Here is an 18,863-nt window from a genome sequence, read left to right as displayed (position 1 = left end):
CAGCAGGGCCCACAAGCCACCTGTGAACTCTAATTTCTATTCCATCTTGAAGCCCTTGGACCTAGACATTTTACTCCCATTAGGAAGCTCAGTGTGTGTGTGTGTGTGTGTGTGTGTATTAAGACCCAGAATGATGTAATAACTTTGGAAAGTAAAAAGCACCACCTTCACATGACGAAATATTATTTCATTGATTACTTCAGTCAGGGTCTTTTTTCCCCTTTGATGTATATGTATGTATATGAATGTATATGTATGTATGTTGCCTATGTCTGTGGGAGTTTTGTGTGCTTGGTGCTTGTGGATGCCAGAAGGGAGCACTAAGTCTCCCGGAACTGGAATCAGAGCTGTTTGTGAGCCACTATGGGGATACTGGGAGTCGAACCCAGGTCCTCTGAAACAGCACTGGCTGTTCTTAATCTCTGGGCCATCTCTCTAGCCCCTTGCTGGGGTTTTAGTATTTTGTTTTGGAGACCTCCCCTTATCCTTACTTTCCTAACCCCAAAGAAACCCAAAATAGGGCTCTGGGGAGAAAGGCGCAGGTCCAGCTGGGGCTTGCCAGAGAGGGCAGCTTTATTTTCTCAGCGACTTTGGGTTCATTTTGTTTCTTTCAGCAGAGAGAAGCACAAGGCTGATGACTCATATTTACTGTTGAGTCTTAAAACCCAAACTGCAGCTGTCAAAATAAGATTAGTGCTTTCAGGAAGGCTGAAAGGAAGGGGATGGTCCCCAAAATGTGGGCTTGGATCTGACTTGCCTTTGTAGATCTCTACAAAGGGGTGAGCCTTTGGTCGAGGCAGGCAGAGACCCCCATGTTGCCAGAGAAGTGGAATCCCATCTGTGGTAGCTCTCTCCCCTCTCTTGCTGTGCTAAACAGTTTCTGACGTCTGCATCTTGGGTTAAATAAAAGGAGGAACTATTAAAAAAAAAAAACAACAAAAAACCAAAACCCTGGAGTGCCTTAGTGAAGGTGTTCATTTGCTTTAACCCCAAAGGAGAAATTAAGCTGTCATTGGGGCATGCGCTGTGGCTTGTCTACCTCTCTGAAACGTCTACAAAAGCCCTTTGATTAAGCCCTGGGTGGTGGCCTGAGCCAAGCAGCCACAGCCTCTGCCTCAGGCTCCCCTCCTCCGAGGCACAGACAAGCACATCCCGAGTTCTCTGGGCTGCGACCCAACACTGAGATCTGGATATGAATGAAGGGAAAATTAAACCCAGGGTGTATGTGACCCTCTGGGGAGACTCCGTGGACGCATTTCAGCACAGTCTTGGGGCTCGCAGCGAGCACGCCCTTACTAATTGATCTCACCTGCCTTTGCAGTGCTCCAGGACGGGTGAGAGACAGCTAGTTTTGCTGACCGAAGCTGGGTGCGCATAGTTGCCCCCAGCGAGGTGGAGCTTGGATTTGGCCAAATCCTTTATTATGTGCTCCAAAACGCCAATGTTGCTGTATCTGATCCATTTAGCCAACAGAACTTAGCCAAAGATACTTTTAAAATATTCGTAAATGTAATAATCTATGTCTGAAGCGTCCCTAAGTGCCCAATAAAATGAAACTGTCTTGATGGAATTGCGACTTGGGCAAATCTTGTTTTCAAGGTCATGCCTGTGTCATGCAGACCTTTCTCTACCCTGCCTTGAGACAGGAAATGAGGAGGCTGGCGTTTGGTATGCCCGCTCTGGGCCTCATGCTTCTCCATCTGTTATTACCTCCTTAAACTCTGTATAGACGGTGCTTTCGACACTCGGTAATTTTACGTCTTCCTGAAAACTGTTTCTCGAAGGGCATTTGCTGAAGTGTCCCAGCTAGGGCCAGGTTTGCTTCCAAAGATGATAGTCACCCCCTTGCCTCCCCGAAGAGACTTAACTGCCGTGCTCCCGTGGTGACCCCCCGCATGGCTGTTTCCACATTGTCTCTTCGGGTCTCTACACAAAGCCACCTCAGCAAGACCACTGCTTCCATCACGTTGTTTAAAGCAATATTCCTTAAACACTTCTGAGTCCCTTGCGAGATAGTGCTGTTGATCCCTCGTCAGTGATGTGCTGGTCGGTGTTTCACAACTGTCTTTCTAGACAGAAAGGCTTCCTTGGTGTAAACACTCCCACCATGGCCATTTCAAGCTGCCGGGATAGCTCCATGGATGCAGAGTTGGGAAGAAAGACCCGTTAATTGTTCTGGATGAGCTAACTCCAACACACCAATGAATTCCTTACTAGACTCTCAGCTTGTGATGGTAGGGATCTTTTATTTTCTTGGTCTGTTTGATTCACTATTGTTTTCCTTATGCAATGAAAATTTTCCTGAATGAACAAGGAGACTGATTCTGTCATTCACGAACATGTCAGGTGCCATGCTAGATGACTGAGCTAGAGTCCTGAGTCAAATGAATACTCGCGAGAATGTGTCTGCCCTTGTGTGATAGGCAGGATGGAGTCACGTCGCTGACAAATTAAGCATTAAATTATCATCGTGGTGAAAACGGCAGAGGGAGACTATAAGGAAGGACTTAACTAATGGCAACCGAAGTCCCCTTGGAAAATATACTTTCAGATGTGTCCTAAAGGGTACATAAGAGTCAGGTAGGCAAAAAGCAGGCAAGGAGGAGTGTGAGCATCTGAGGTAAAAAGAAAGGCACGTGCAGAAGTCCTGGGCAAGAGAACGCTTGATTTGTGGGATAAAGAGGACAATATGGTGCAGCAGGAGCAATCGAGCAGCGTGGGCTAAGAAATGTGGTACTCTGCCTCACGTCAGTTTGTAGGTCATACTAGAGCAGCAGGAAGCCGATAAGCATGGTAGGCAGAGGAGAAGCAGTGCAGATTGTCCGGGTAGGCTGGCATAGACACCAGAAGGTCAGGGAGCAGATTGCCATGATCGTTGAGCTGATCCTGGCTCCTCTTGGCAGGGGAGATAAGTAACAGTAGCCAAGAGTACCGTCTTAGGGTTTCTATTGCTATGAAGAGACACCATAACCATGACAACTCTTATAAAGGAAAACATTTAATTGGGGCTGGCTTACAGTTCAGAGATTTAGTCTATTATCATCATGGCGGGAAACGGGACTGTGTGCAGGCAGACATAGTGCTGGAGGAGATAAGAGGTCGACTTCTTGATCCACAAGCACCCCGAGGAGTCTGTTACACTGAGCGTAGCTTGAGTAAAGGAGACCCTAAAGCCCACCCCCACAGTGACACACTTCCTCCAACACAGCCACACCTATTAGTAGCCATTCTCTTTCAAATGTCACAAGTACCAAAGAGTTGATTGGCTCTCAAGGGCACAGAAGGAGGGAACACCCATGACTTCCAAGTTTCTGTGGCATCCTCTGCTAATCTGAAAGGGATATCAAAGGTCAAACTAAGGGTACAATCCACACACCACGGGGACGCCTACACACAGGGACGCCCACACACAGGGACGCCCACACTTTTTAGTGTTGGTCCTGTCCCTCACTGAACTTATAACCCAGGTAATAAGAATAAGATAGAAACACCCAACAAGTCTGTGTTTGTGACATAGATGTGGATTTATTTACCTACCTGACAAGTACTTGTTCAGCAACTCCAATGTGTCAGGGGCCATAATGGCTACAAGGCATGTAGCAGACAGCTAGACACAGATTCCCACCTGTCGTGACAGTCTTTCTGGTATCTGAAATTAGAGATAGGTGCTTGTATGCCCTTGTCCTCAGGAACAGGAGTGCGTGGTGCTGAGTGTGAGGAGAGGCATGGAGATATGGAGACTTTCATTTTCCTCTTTCTCATCTTCCCAGGATCTCATTTCTGTTCGAGGAAAGGGCCTTGGGGAGTTAGGAACATCTTAGTTGCCAGGCAGTGGTGGCGCACGCCTTTAATCCCAGCATTCGGGAGGCAGAGGCAGGCGGATCTCTGTGAGTTCGAGACCAGCCTGGTCTACAGAGCTAGTTTCCGGACAGGCTCCAAAGCCACAGAGAAACCCTGTCTCAAAAAAAAACAAAAACAAAAACAAACAAACAAAAAGGAACATCTTAGTTGAAAGGCAGGGCATTGGATCTTTGTTAGTGTCCCTTCCGTCATGAAGCGCACGCCCAGGGAGAGTATAGGGGCTCTGAGGAATCAGATCCATAGACCAGCTCACGCTCCCATGGGTCAGCAGATGTGCGCCAGCCTCCCAGCACCAGAAGTGAACAGTGATGGCTGCAGGACCCGGAGGAAGAAGGCTTTGAGTAGGCTCCTGGGAGAGATGACGCTCAACAAGTCACAGCCGTAACTGGGGTCACCAGAGAGGACGCTGGAGGCTGTGCTTGGATAACACAGCCTCTCCCATGCCCCTGAGTTGTTTTTATCATCCTTCAGTGAAGTCCACCCAGACTGTGAGGAAGGGGGTTAAAAAAAAAAAGTTGTTTTTTTAAAAGCATAAGGAATTATCCAAAAACATCTGCATTTTCTTTTCAAATGGAAGTGACCACTGCCAGGAAAACAAGAAGTCATTTTGTTAGAACCCAGTTTCCATTTTATTCCTTTCTCTTTGTTTAATTAGATTAATCCCCCAGTGGTCTCCCTTGGGTCAGGACAAATCACTCATGGCCATAAATCCCGACATCCTAAAAACAGTATGAAAGAAAAAGCCGCATAGTGCCAACTGGCGAGCTCGCTTTCCTGGGACAATTCTTTGGGAATGAGAGCTATGATCCTTCCTGGTCCTACCACATTCTCATGTGTGGCTGGAGAGGATACAATGGTGGCTGCCATCACCCTGTGGTTGGGAGCTGTTGCAGAGAGAAAGCTGAGCTGTGGAGTCACAGGTCCAATTAGGAGACTGAGTACCTCCCACGCCAGAGGATCATGGGGACTTTTGTCCATGGGCTCAGTGATTCTCACCTGCTGCGCTCTGGGGACGTTAAGGATGTTTAACAAACACTACTGCCAAAATCCTACTGCCCCTGGCATTCAGGTTTAACGGAAGGGGTGTGTCTTGGCATCAGGAGAGAGCATGGGGCATGCGAGCATGTGTTCATGTGCCAGAAGCCGACCTCATGTATTCTTCATGGGAACCATTCACCTTGCCTTCCTTTCCTTTTCTTTCCTTTTCCTCTTTGCCCCCGACAAAGTCTCACTGAGACCTGGATCTTACCAGTCAGGCTAGGCTGGTGTGAATGGACATTTTCTGTCCTGACCACCCAGTCCCAAATAATCAGCTCAAAGACTGAATATGAATTATAAATACTTGACCGATAGTTCAGGCTTGTTACCAGCTAACTCCTACACTTAAATTAACCCATATTTCTATCTACGCTTTACCACGTGGCTCAAGGCTTGTGACCTCGTTTCTTACACGTCCTGATTGCTCAGCATCTGGCTGGCATCTCTCCTGACTCTGCCTTCCTTCTTCCCATCATTTTCAGTTTGGCTTCCCAGCCTAACTTCCTGCCCAACTACCGGACTGACAGCTTTTTATTAACCAATGAAAGTAATACGTATTTTAGTGCAGAGAAGGATTGTTCCACAGCAGGCTGGCCCACTGGTGAGTCCAAGGATCCACCCATCTCTGTCTCTGTAGTGCTGAAATCACAAACACCACATGCTTCCTGTCTCTGTCTCTGCAGTGCTGGGATTGCAAGCCCCTGGACATTTCACATTGCCTAGCATTGAACTCAGGTCCTCAAGTTTGCCCAGCAGGTGCTCTGCTGCCTGAGCATCTTAGAGCCCCAGCATCAGTGTCTTTAGAAGAGGTCCAGAAAGTTCTAATAGGCAGTTGGATTAAGACCCTTCTGCTTCGATAGACGGTGTCACACAGTAATAACCTGGATTTTGCAGAGTCCCAGCCTGTCCAGAAAGAATTCAGGCCGACCTCACAGAGATCTACCTGCTTCTGCCCACCCTGTGCTAGGATTTGGCTTCGAAATACAACTTTCAAAAGGTTCTTTTGTGCTGGGCGGTGTAGGCACATGCCTTAAATCCAGCACTCGGGAGACAGAGGCAGGCAGGGAGATCTTTGTGAGTTTGAGGTTGGCATGGTCTACAAAGTGAGTTCCAGGACAGCCAGAGCTATTACACAGAGAACTCTGTCTTGGGTGGGGCTTTTATAATATGCTAATTTTTCTCCTGTTTTTCTAAAAGCTCTTCTTAAGAATTTTTAAGCCAGGCAACTGTACGTAAATGAATAAAAGCCCTCATTCCCACCCCTACTTGCTTTTCATGGTTAGCAGGGATTCTAGGGGGACCTGGGGACCTGGTGACACTTGGGTAGAGTGAGGGGCTGCAGGAATTCCTGCCTCCCTGCAGAAATGGCTTAGAGACAGCTGTTGCCAGTGAGCAGGAAGCTGGTTTCCCCAGCAGCAGTGCAGAGAGCTGGCCACCTGCAGAGGGACTTAGAGTCTAGTAAGGGAGACAGAGACCGCATCACTGCATGAACACATCTACCATTAATATGCTACATGCCAGGGAGGAAGAGCACAGGAGTGTACTGACAGCCAGCGTGGGAGCCCAAAAGCCCTTCACAGCTCAAGCTCCTCACAGCAAGAGGCACCCCAAAGCCTGGGACTCAGGGCCACATTGCATAGTTTTCATCGTGCCGGGCTGGAAGTCAGACGAGATTGCCAGAGCTGAGAATATCTGTGACAGATGCTGACAGACACAAAACACAGTTTGGATGGAGTCGCTGGTGTCCCCCTTGAGTGTGGCCCTGTCGTCTGTTGAGGAGAGTTTGGCTCCTTGTGCTACTGGAGGGTTCTCAGCCATCTGGTGTCTGTGATCCCTCCCAGCCTCGTCTGCCACTTGCCAGGGAACTCCCAGAGTAGAATACAACTGCCAACCCTGTCCTCCATATCAGCACGGCCCCTCAGGCTTCATTCTTCTTCTTAGACCTCATCATTTTAATATGTACTAGTATAGATGTAATTTAATTAATTGATTAATTAGTTTGTTTGTTTTGTTTGTTTGTTTGAGAGTTGTTTGAGATAGGCTTTCTCTATGTAACAGAACTGGCTGTTCTGAAACTTGCTTTGTAGACCAGGCTGGCATTGAACTTGCAGATATCCACCTGCCTCTGCCTCCCCATTGCTGGGACTAAAGGCATGTGCCACCACCGCCTGGCTTTGTTTTTGTTTTAAGGAGAGATGACTCAATGGCAAAGAATATACTGACTGCTCTTCCAGAGCATCTGGGTTTGACTTCCAGCACCCACATGACTGCTTATGACTGTTGTAACCCTGGTTCTAGAGGACCTGATACTTTCTTCTGGTCATGGGCACTACATGCATGGACGTGGTGCACAGACATACATGCAGACAAACATCCATAAAAATAAAAAGTGAAAAAGTGCTCAATTTATTTAATGGAAATTCTGAGTCAGATCAGTTTTTTAAAATATTTATTTAGTATGAATACAATATTCTGTTTGCATATATGCCTGCAGGCTAGAAGAGGACACCAGACCTCATTACAGATGGTTGTGAGCCACCATGTGGTTGCTGGGAATCGAACTCAGCTCCTTTGGAAGAGCACGCAATGCTCTTAACCGCTGAGCCATCTCTCCAGCCCCAGATCAGTTTTTTTTTTTTATCTTATCACCAACTTAATACGTTTATCCAAAAGCACAATACAAAATTCGAAGACCATGTAGGTGATATTACTTATTTATGTGTGTTCCTGTGTGTGTGCACGCGTGTGTGCCTGCACATGTGTGTGATGCTTATGGAGGTCAGAGGACACCTTCCTTGTCATTCTTTGGGCACTGTGCACCTTTTGCTCGAGGGTCCGTCACTAGCCCGTGTCTTCACCAAGGGGACGAGGCCAGCTCACAGGGAGTGCTAGCTGTCCCATCTCTACCTCCTGTCTCACTGCCAGGATGGCACCAGGCTTGGCTTTTTATGTGGGGTTCTGGGGATCAAATGCAGGTCTTTGTGCTGCCAAGACAAGAGCTTCACAGACCGAGCCATCTCCCCAGCCCCTTGGAGGTGACAGCCAACTATAGCTGTTAGAGAAGCTGCTTTTGCCATGAACGATACCAAGTGTAGACTCATGGATGTCCACAGTGCTGAGAATGAGTGACAGTTGAGGGCTTATCCCTAAACAAGGTTTTTACGACACCCCCTCTGAGGCCCAGGGACTATCACAGAACAGGGAGCAGAAAGAATGTAAGAGCCAAAATACAGGGCAAAGGGCTGCAGAATGCTGTCCCCAGGGGACAGCAGCCACTACTGCAATCACGCTCTTACAGCAGCCGTGGCAGCCTGCACAAGACATCCTACCATCAGGCAGAGTTAATCACAGATCCAGGAGGGACTTATGGGCCCTGCCCTTCCTTCCTGGGCTGTTGCCTTCTGATGGATTCTCAGGGAGGGACTGTCATTTTCTTTAGTTGTATATCCGTGGTAACATCACCCCCAGGCTCTAATGGATATTTCCAAACTCCAGGGTTTCACAGACACCCTGGGTAAACTCAGTGGGGCACCAAATAGAACACACGGCTGTGAGTGTGGAAAGGGGCTGATTGGAGGGGGAGGAGTGGGAGTAATCAGGAAGCATTGCATGTATGAGATTGTCAGAGGTCAGATTTTATAAAACGTATTTGGCTTTTAGAGACAGGATTTTTCTGTGTAACAGCTCTCACTGTGCTGAAACTCACGCTGTAGACCAGGCTGGTTTTGAACTCACAGAGATCCACCTGCCTCTGCCTCCCGAGTGCTGGGATTAATAGGATTAAAGGCAGGCACTGCCACTGCCTGGCAATAAAAGATATTTTAACAAGGAAGAATGATGAGGCTGGAGAGGCGGCTGAGCACTGAGTGTCAGCAGAGGACCTGAGTTCAGTTCCCAGCACCGTGTCAGGTGGCTCCCAATGGCCTGCAATACCAGCTCCAGAGGACTGAAACCCACAAGCAGCTGTGCTTGTGAGCACATGCAAACAGACACATGGCTAAAATTAAAATCAACCTTAGTTTAAATAATATAGACTTTTTTTTAAGTATAAGTGAGAGTCAGGGACTAACAGAGCTTTCTGAATAACTGAATTTTATCACCCTTGATGTAGTGACACTTTTTAACCAAAGGAACTTCCCTTTAATATCTCCAATCCCTTTAATATCTCCAGTCCCTTTAATGCTCCCTGACTTTCTCTGGTTTTAATGGCAGGATTGTGGGTAGAGCTAGTCATTTCACGGCCTCTGAGCAGCCTCCTTGCCAGGAAACAGCACCATCATGTCTGCCCACATGTGCCAAGGAGAGGCTGAGTCAGAGTTGGGTTGAAGGTGCCTTTAACCTTGCCATCCTCTTACACATTCCTACACCCATAGCAGGACACGCATGCCCATACGCGCATTCCCACACTGCATGCCCAGGACGAGTTAGCTCAGCACTTTGTGGATACGTGGTGGCTAGTTGACTCAAACAAGGGCATGAAGAGTCTCCTCTCCGCAGTTCCCTGTAACCGTCTTTAGCTCCTCCCATGGCATTGGCTTCGCCATTTTCCTCACCCAGTGTGAGGAATGAATGAGTTTGAGTGCATGAAGACCCCTCCTGTAGTCAGATGGGTAGAGGAAAGGCTGGTGGGACCAGGGGATTGAGGTTGTACTTACAACTTGCCATGTGTCTTATGTTCTGATGCTATGAAGCAGTACCATGACCCAGCAACTCTTATAAAGGAAAACACTAATTGGAACTGGCTTAAAATTTAAAAGTTAAGTCCATTATTGTCATGTTGAGAAGCATGACAACACGGTGCTGGAGAAGGAGCTGAGAGTCCTACATCTTGATTGACAGGCAGCAGGAAGAGAGAGCATTGGGCCTGGCTTGAGCATTTGAAACCCCAAAGCCCACCCCAGTGATGTGCTTTCTCCAACAAGGCCACACCTCCTCATAGTGCCACTCCTTATGACCAAGCATCAAATCTGTGGGCCCACGGGGGCCATTTGTACCCAAACCACCACATCCGCTGAGTGGTGAGTCTGTAGCTCCTTTGGCTGCCTTTTCTGCATGATGTCAAGGGTCAAACAAGACAAAGTCACCTCCTGTATGCTGGTGAAGCTGCATTTGCCCAAAACCTAGGAATGGTACATTATGGGAGCAAGTAGAAGCTCTCGCTCACAACTCAGCTCTCATGAGCCCTCAAAATCATGCTCAAAGTGGTTTTCATGACCACAGGAAAATACAAAATTGATTTTAATTAAAATTATTTCATGAATTTTTAGATAATTCCAACTTTGAAAATGGTTTTATCAGCGGGGCAGTGGGTGGTGCATGCCTTTAATCCAGGCACTCCAGAGGCAGAAGCAGGCAAGTTTCTGAGTTCTAGGCCAGCCTGGTCTACAGAATGAGTTCCAGGAGAGCCAGGACTACACAGAGAAACCTGTCTTCAAAAACAAAAATAAGGAAAATGTTTTTATATACACTAACATGGATACAGTGTCAGCAATGGTTGCTCTGGGTAGTAGGACTACAGGAGGAGCTTCCTTTTATGTATTTTGCCCCTCAGTCTTCTACAATAATGTATTAAAATGTGCAATGTTATTTGAGGTTACTGTAGTAAGTGCTATAGAGTTGAGTTGCTGTGGGCCAGGAGAACTTCTGCTCCTGAGCTGTGTGCTAATGGTTCAACTTTGCCTCAGTCCAGGATCTGTGTGCCTCAGAGGACCACGGCTGTGAGCAGCTATGCGTGAATCTGCCGGGTTCCTTTGTCTGCCAGTGCTACAGCGGCTACAGCCTGGCCGAGGATGGGAAGCGATGCACAGGTAGGTGTCTCTCCAGTCACGCGTGCTGAGAAAGGACACAGAAGCACAGAAGGAGAGCAGCATGCACGAGGCCCAAACGGTCCTTTAGGTTCTAACGAAGCAGTCAGTGCTGTGGTTTAGTTTTTAGGCAGAACTGAACTTTAAAGACTTCGTTTTTGCTTGAGGTCAGTATTTGCTTATTTCAGACCCTTGACATAAGGCATGCTTATGACAGTCTATGTAAATATAATTGCCTGTTACATCACTGCTTGTAAGGGACAGTGCTGTGCAATACGCCCTTTGTACACCATAAAGAATTGCCTCTCGAATTGGTTTAGTAGAACGCTGAGTAACTGGTAGCTAGGCAAAAAGTATGGGCTGAATAGCCAAAATGAGAATACTGGGAGGAAGAGGGAAAGAGTCAGGGGGATATCAGCCAGCTGCAGAGTAAGCAGGATGTGTACAAAATGAGGTAACAGCCATGACCCACATGGTGAAGACATATGGGTTAATTCAAATGTAAGAGTTAGGTAGTAACAAGCCTGAGCATTTATAATTAATGTTAAACCTCTGTGTTGGTTATTTGGAAACTGGTGGGTGGGACAGAAACTTCCACCAACAAGCAAGGTGGATTTAGAACGTAGTTTGGGGACCTAACTATATAGCTCAAGTGTTATATATGAAATTTACTTGGTGACGGGCAGGGGTGCTATGCAGTACCTGAAAGACCTGGTAGCCTTATCCCTCATTTTGGACCTGCAGTTCAGAGAAAGGCCCAACGGTCTGTATTGACATCAAGGTCACAGAAAATAAACAGCCTTGAGAGCCAGGGAAGGGCTCTCTATGAAGTGCTCGGAGCTGCAGGCACAGCTCATAGTTGAACGCCCTCCCCATTTGGCATCTCCACACTGATGAGATGGGGTAGAGTTTTCCTGAGCGCTTGCAGAGCAGACCAGCAAACCCCTAAGATGTATGAAGCCCCTTCCTGATTAGCTGCAATTCCCTTGCCTGGTCTCATTCATCATTAGAGCAAGAAATGGTAGGTAAATGCCAGGTGTTCAATGAGCTGGACGGAGTGAACGGAGATTCTTGACCAAGTCTTGCTTCTCTGTTCTATATCCCGTTGCTTCCAGAGACCATGTTGTATCCCTTCATTCCTTGTTCCCCTCCGCATTTTGAATGCATATTTCCCAGCATGCCCTGGTTATTAGTTAGGGGTATGAAAGACAAAAAAAAAAAAAAAGATCACTTGCTATTTACATGGGAGTAATGAGAGTAATGTGACTTTGTTTTCCATACTGGAAGGTTTGAAAACTCCCCTCATCAGAGATCAGCGAATGGAACTGGTTTACTGAGTACTGAGTCCTAAAGCTATTTATGGGGGGTGGGGGGGAGGCGGTAATTTGCTGGTGGCGACCGTGACCGAGCGGCAGGATGTTCTGTTGGCCATCATTAAAAAAGAAGCCAACACATAACCACCAGTACTTATTATTTTGTTTGATTATTTTTTATTGTAAAACTGATACTTAAAGATGAGAAAATCACTGTTAATAATTCATCGCATTTCTACCATACTTCCCCTAGAAGTGTCTACTATAAAACCTTGGTCCATGATGAACAAGAAGTTATACTGTTTATTTTTATCAGCTGGATTTTTTTTTTGCCCCTTTCTGATGTTACATAAGTAGAAACTTTGTGAACTGAAAAATTAAAAAAATAAAAAAGGTGGAGAATGGGGCCTTTGTGAGGAAGGATGGGGATAAGCATTAAGGTGTCGGGAACACAGTTCTGATTGACTGAGTGGGGAAAGACACAGCATAAACTAAGAGCTTGTGGGAGTCCCAGGGGATAGACGAGGAGGAGGCCAGTCCATGGGAGGTTGGGAAACTGGAGGGTGGTGGGGAACCCAGTTCTCTCCGTATTATCGAATAATTGCCTAATTGTCCTAGTGTAGTAGAGAATCTTTGTGTCTCTCAGGATTGTGCTGTAAGTTTGGAATTTGACATTTGCTGAGGAGCTGAAAGAATGAGCGAGAACACACTGTGTTTGCCAGAAGTCATGCTGGCCATATTCATCCAAGACGGGTGGTTTCCCCTGCTAATGCTTCTAAGTGTATGAGAATGTGCTGGGCTGGAGGGATAGCTCAGCCGTTAAAGGCTAGGCTCACAACCAAAATGCCAAGAATGTCTTGCCTGTATTAGGCGGTCAAGCAGGAGAAACTGTGTATCCTAATGTGACCCCGGTCTCGTCCCTCTGATGATCCTGGCATTACCATCTTCACAGCTATCCTTGACAGCCACTGACTAAGCCTCTGGGGGAAGCAGACCATGAGACGAGCGGGCAGATCTCTGTAACTAGTACCCTCAGTTAGGGAGTCAGAATTTTCAAAAGTCAATTGCTGTTCCATGGGGCTGTGTTGGGAGCCCAGGCAATCATAGAACCCCCGGAGGAAAAAGGTAGAGAAGAAACATCTGAGGGTCTAGCCTAGAAGATCTGCATATAGAAAGAAGAGTATCCATCGGACAGATGAGCAAGCAAGAACCTATGTGATGGGCAGGGATGGTATGGAGGTGGAAGTGTTTCCAAGAGACAGAGCATAGTAAAATATCATTAGAAGTTACAGAAGCAGCTGAACAAAGACACCACTCTTAAAGATGGAGATTCCGGGAGCTATAAGATACCATAAAACAAACAAACAAAAAAGCAAAATCACCTCATCGTGTTTTAAGTAAGATTACAATTTTGTGTTGGGCCACATCTTGACTATCCTGGGCTGGACACACCTGAAACTTCATGACCTTGAACTTCTAAGACTCTGAGAATGATGTCATAGTGACAGAAAGAGATGAGAATGGATTCAAGGAAAGATAGCCTGGAGTTTTGGACAAAGCAAGGTTGGAATTATGGGACAAGGCAAAAACATGTCAGAGAGAGAGAGCAGAATAGCCCAGTGCAGAAGAGAATGCTTAGAAAGCCAACAATGCAGGCAGGAAGCGACATGTTTTCCCCTTGTTCCTTTTAATGTTCATTTAGGTTTTATGAGTTTAAATGGCTATGTGTCTTTACTTGTTTTGAAGGCATCTGGACCTTCAAGCCTTACATATCAGTCTTCAGTGAAGTACGTCTTTATTTCATGTAATCTCTGAGTGTGGTTTTTTTTTTCACCCACAATGAGGAGTCATGACAGCTACTACAGAGGATTTGAGAGGAAAAATTACTGAGTAAAGTTCCTGGTGTGCACTAGGCCTTGGTCATGGCTGTGAAAATAGCCATGATAGTGATTGTTTCCTGCCTAGGGATGAACAGTGGAATGAGAAGTGGGTGGAAGGCTGAGCCGTTACTCTCAGCCACATAGAGAAAGCAGGAAGAACTAAGGGCAAGAAAAACGTCTGTGAATGACTCTCTAAGGCTGTGGAGGGGAGAGAGAGGGAGAAAGTGCATTGGGGAACTGCAGAATATGATGGGGAGCTTGGCCTTTATTGCTTTGCACTAATGTGCTGTTCATCTCCGAGGTCAGCTGAGTTGTTTATCACACATCGGGCAGAGCCTGGATGTGGCAAGGCTCACTTTTGATTCTGTAACCTTAGCCCCCTGTGATCTGCCTAGACAAGGGATGACAGCCAGGAGTTACTGTGTTCTTTCCGTCTGTGGAGGTGCACATAGACTCCAGGCAGAGATGATGGAAGGGATTTTGGTGGAGTCGGTGAGGAGCTGGAACAGTGGAGGTGTTGCTGACTTGAAGAGGAGCTCCATGATCTGCCCCTAACCTCGGCCTTGCTTTTCACAAATGCAGTTTTGCAACTAAGGAAGTTATGTAACGAATCCAAAATATTTGGTGAAGTATGCCTGAGCGGAGTGGACTAGAACTATCCGGACCTTACACCTCTTTGAGGGTCAGTGGAAATGTGATTCTTCACATTCGACCGCCAAGTTCTGGTCTGGGCTGCCATCCCTAAGTGGCCTGGTAGTGATTCAATGATAGCCTTGATACCGTGAGATTTTATAGACCAGGGTCTTAGGAACCTATAGTCTCTGAATCCGGCCTTTCCCTAGTTCAGACAGGTGTGCATGCAGAGAATAAAACAGCATGAGAATCAAGGCCGAGGAGAAGCTTGTCTATGAAAGTGGCCTGTGGCTGCTAAGGAATGGAAAATACCATCCAAAAAGGGATATCCTGGGCTACACATGGAGCTGGGTGGGCGTGGTGGCATAAGCTTGTAATCTAAGCACTCAAAAAGCATTGCTACAGTTCCAGGCCAAACCCGTCTACATTCTGAGACTCTGTCTCTGCCATAAAACCCAAAACAAACAACTACACCCCCAAACATCTGCATATATACAATTGTATTTTAATTGTTTTTTGTTTAAAGACAGGTGTACATTTAATAACAGTTATATTTAATAATATTTTCAAAATGTTAAATAGGCTTATTTGAAAAATATGATATTTAAAATCTTTGTTGTTTAAATAATTCCCATTCTGATTTTTTCAGTTTGGAGTTCTTTAAGTAGGCACAGGATTTGAAAAATTCTGAAAAATAATCTAGAGTCAGAAACCTTGATATTGATGAAAAATATTCCAATCTTTTATATTTATAATAGCATAAATCATTGTAATTTTGATCAAGATTCTCCAAAGCTGCTGATTTAATTTGTATGGCTTGTATAGTATATTCTTGCTTTTTGACAGGGACTATTAGAATTTAGTCTGCATCAGAATCCCCTAGGGGCTGTTAACACAGATTCTAGGTTCCCACACCCAGAATTTCTGATTCCACTTGTGCAGGGCAGGATCTGAGGACTGATAAGGTGGGCAAGTTTGCAAACGATTGTTGATGTACACAGTTCACAGACCACACCTTGACAGCGCACGCCTGATAGACATATCACACGGTCAGTGGAAGAACAAAGGTGTTCGAGAGGACAGGTGTAACAGCACAGCTGCTTGCAAGGATGCATCAGGGTGAGGTGTGTACAGACAGTCTCGCACGCAGGGGCTCAGACTGCATCAGGGTGAGGTGTGTACAGTCAGTCTAGCATGCAGGGGCTCAGACTGCATCAGGGTGAGGTGTGTACAGACAGTCTCGCACGCAGGGGCTCAGACTGCATCAGGGTGAGGTGTGTACAGTCAGTCTCGCATGCAGGGGCTCAGACTGCATCAGGGTGAGGTGTGTACAGACAGTCTAGCACGCAGGGGCTCAGACTGCATCAGGGTGAGGTGTGTACAGTCTCGCACGCAGGGGCTCAGACTGCATCAGGGTGAGGTGTGTACAGTCTCGCACGCAGGGGCTCAGACTGCATCAGGGTGAGGTGTGTACAGACAGTCTAGCACGCAGGGGCTCAGACTGCATCAGGGTGAGGTGTGTACAGACAGTCTAGCATTCAGGGGCTCAGACTGCATAGGGTGAGGTGTGTACAGACAGTCTAGCACGCAGGGGCTCCGACTGTCTCAGTCACATCAAATCCCAGAGGCCTTAGAGGAGAGGAAAGCATCGGTTTATCAAGAACTGGTTATGACCTGGGCGTGGTGGTGCACGCTTTTAATCCCAGCATTTGGGAAGCAGAGGCAAGTGAATCTCTGTGAGTTGGGGGCCAGCCTGGTCTTTAAATCAAGCTCCAGGACAGCCAGGGCTATTACACAGATAAGTCTGTCTCAAAAAAGCAAAAACAACAACAACAAGAATTGTTTACGTGGTGTTCGGCGTCAGTGGCTGCTTCTGTGCATTGTTACTTTGCACACTCTTCCATAGCTTCTGAATAGGGGTTGATTTTACCTTATGAGGTGAAAGAGAAGTTCAAGAGTTATTCTTATTGTGCTTGTCTTAGAGCCTCTTGAATGTGCGACAAGTGCCCTGTCATTGAGCCACACCCGCAGCTGCTGTTAGGGTTTATCTTATCTCTGTTTCCCCCAGTTCAGTAGGTATAAACGTGCCCTGTGATAGTTTTTATTAGCATTTCTCTGACTTTTAAATGTATCTGTCCATCTTCAGGAATGAAAACCTAATCAAAAAAATCTTGGTTCTTTTTTCTCTGAGGGGGATCTCGGGGTGTTGTTCATTTATTCATGCATTTTGCAGCAGATGACAATTAAACTCTTAACTGTATTTGTTATAGGTATCCTGACATTCTACTGTCCCCTTCTCTGCGCTTCTAACCAGATGTGACCGTGTGTTGTTTTCTGCAGCTGTGGACTACTGCGCCTCAGGAAATCATGGGTGTGAACATGAGTGTGTAAATGCTGAAGGTTCCTACCTGTGCCAGTGCCACGAGGGATTTGCTCTCAACCCAGATAAGAAAACATGCACAAGTAAGTTACACACATGCACATGCGTGCGCACACACGCACGCACGCACGCGCACACACACAGAGTGAAATTGCTGTGGGCACTGGGGACTTAGAACTCTCCCGTGTATGGATCATCACATATTAAGTCATGGGGCTCTGCCCTTGTTCCTCTCTGTCAGGCCTTTCTAAATCACCCTAAGACTGTGGCTTACTTGGTCTCGATGTCTCCAGGCAAAATATTTGAAGGCATTTTTTTGTTGGGGACTCCGTGCGGGCTTGCTCTCCCAGCATCTGCGAGCATGCTAACTGTCCCACATGCTGCCTCAGCGTGGCTGTGGCTATCATTATAACAGGGCCTGAGGGTTATTTTCACTGAAGCTTTGTGGCTTGTGGGCTCCAGCTCTGAGTCCATGTAAGGACCAGAGAATCGCTGAACTGAAAGGAATTGAATGTGGTTTCTTGGGGGTGTGGTGGGGATAGGTGAACCTTCGTCTTTTTAGTTCTGTTTGACTTTAGCTATATGCATAAATATTGAAATTGATTTGAACTTCTAAAATTAGAACAGAAATTCTACAAACTAAAGATGAACCCCAGTTTTAAAAATGATGCCAGAAGGATTCTTAAAGGTGCAAGGTACTAAAGAAGCTAAGTAAAAAAAAAAGAAAAAAAAAATAAAGGTGCAAGGGTCTTCAGTACAGTGAAAGACCACGGGAGAGATGCATGCTTCAGAAGTCTTAGGGCCCCATGGCATTTTAATGAGGTTCAATAACAATTAAGAGTAAAATAAGAGTTAAACGGTGGCAGTGCACGCCTCTAATCCCAGTACTCGGGAGGCAGAGGCAGGTGGATCTCTGAGTTCGAGGCCAGCCTGATCTACAAATGGAGTTCCAGGACAGCCAGAGCCAGATCAATGACAAAATAGGATTTTAGTTTGTAAAAAGTTTGTGTGCCTTCCATCTTTTATAGGTACATCCAGTGTGTACTTCTGAACATGTTTTCAAAAGCATCCTTCCTTTCATTAAGTTCCTTAATATCAACAGCTTCAAACCCCAGGGTCGGGGCACGTTACATCCAAAACATGTTCTTGGAGCCCCAAATGAAGGAGGCACAGGCCATGGCTGGATTTTAAAGTGAGCTGTCATTCGCCACACGAACGGGTTTGCCCGGGAAGGAAAGCAGTGCTACAATAGCACCAGAAGGGCATTTAGACCTCCACGCCCAGCACACAGCTCCTGCACAGTTCTTAGTCTGAGTAGAAAGGTTGAGTAGGCTGCTCTCCTCCCAGGCTCCCCTCCTCTCTGTACAAAACTTGAGCAGTTCTCAGCAAGACGCTGTCCACCTCTTCCCACCCCATGCCCGAGAAACCACATTCTGAACTATGAACAACAGTCAGGCTGTCGCTGCGGCTGGGAGCTGTGGCTGTCGGGCCCATGAGTCAGCATCCCCATCAAAGAGGGACCCTGTGCTCCTAGGTCAATTGCGGCATCTCTGCCTTTCCCCTGGGTGATCTTGGGGGAAACCTCATGCTGCAGTTTCCTCAACTGCAATAGGAGATGATAATCCACACTCTTGTCTCAAAGACTAAATGAGATCATCTGTAGAAGTGATTGATCAAATTGTCAGGTGCTAATTATGATTTTATGAACAATGGGTGATACTGGCATCTGGGAAGGGGGCTCAATTGTTAAGGTGATTGCTGTGCCAGCAATGCAGTTTGAATCTCTGGGGGGCACACACTGAGGAGGTGGAAGCAGGAGGCTCCCTGAGGCTCACTGGCCAACCAGTCTAGATGGATGGGTGAACTACACATTCAAAGACCCTGACTCCAAAGAATCAGATGGACAGCAAATGAAGGAGATACACGATGTTGACCTCTGACCTCCAAACACATG

General features: G+C 46.6%; 1 protein-coding gene across 2 annotated transcripts in view; it reads left to right on the top strand.

The window, feature by feature from the left end:
- Matn2 (matrilin 2) overlaps positions 1-18,863 on the top strand; it is a 112,947-nt gene that overhangs the window by 59,893 nt on the left and 34,191 nt on the right. For both annotated transcript variants that reach the window (XM_075961220.1, XM_075961218.1), the window contains exons 5-6: positions 10,584-10,706; positions 16,870-16,992. In XM_075961220.1, the coding sequence (XP_075817335.1) occupies positions 10,584-10,706; positions 16,870-16,992 (246 nt within the window). The remainder of the gene's footprint in view (positions 1-10,583; positions 10,707-16,869; positions 16,993-18,863) is intronic.

This window comes from Microtus pennsylvanicus, chromosome 2 (assembly GCF_037038515.1).
Source record: "Microtus pennsylvanicus isolate mMicPen1 chromosome 2, mMicPen1.hap1, whole genome shotgun sequence".
Classification (NCBI taxonomy): Eukaryota; Metazoa; Chordata; class Mammalia; order Rodentia; family Cricetidae; genus Microtus; species Microtus pennsylvanicus.
This window is presented reverse-complemented; position numbering and strand designations above follow the sequence as displayed.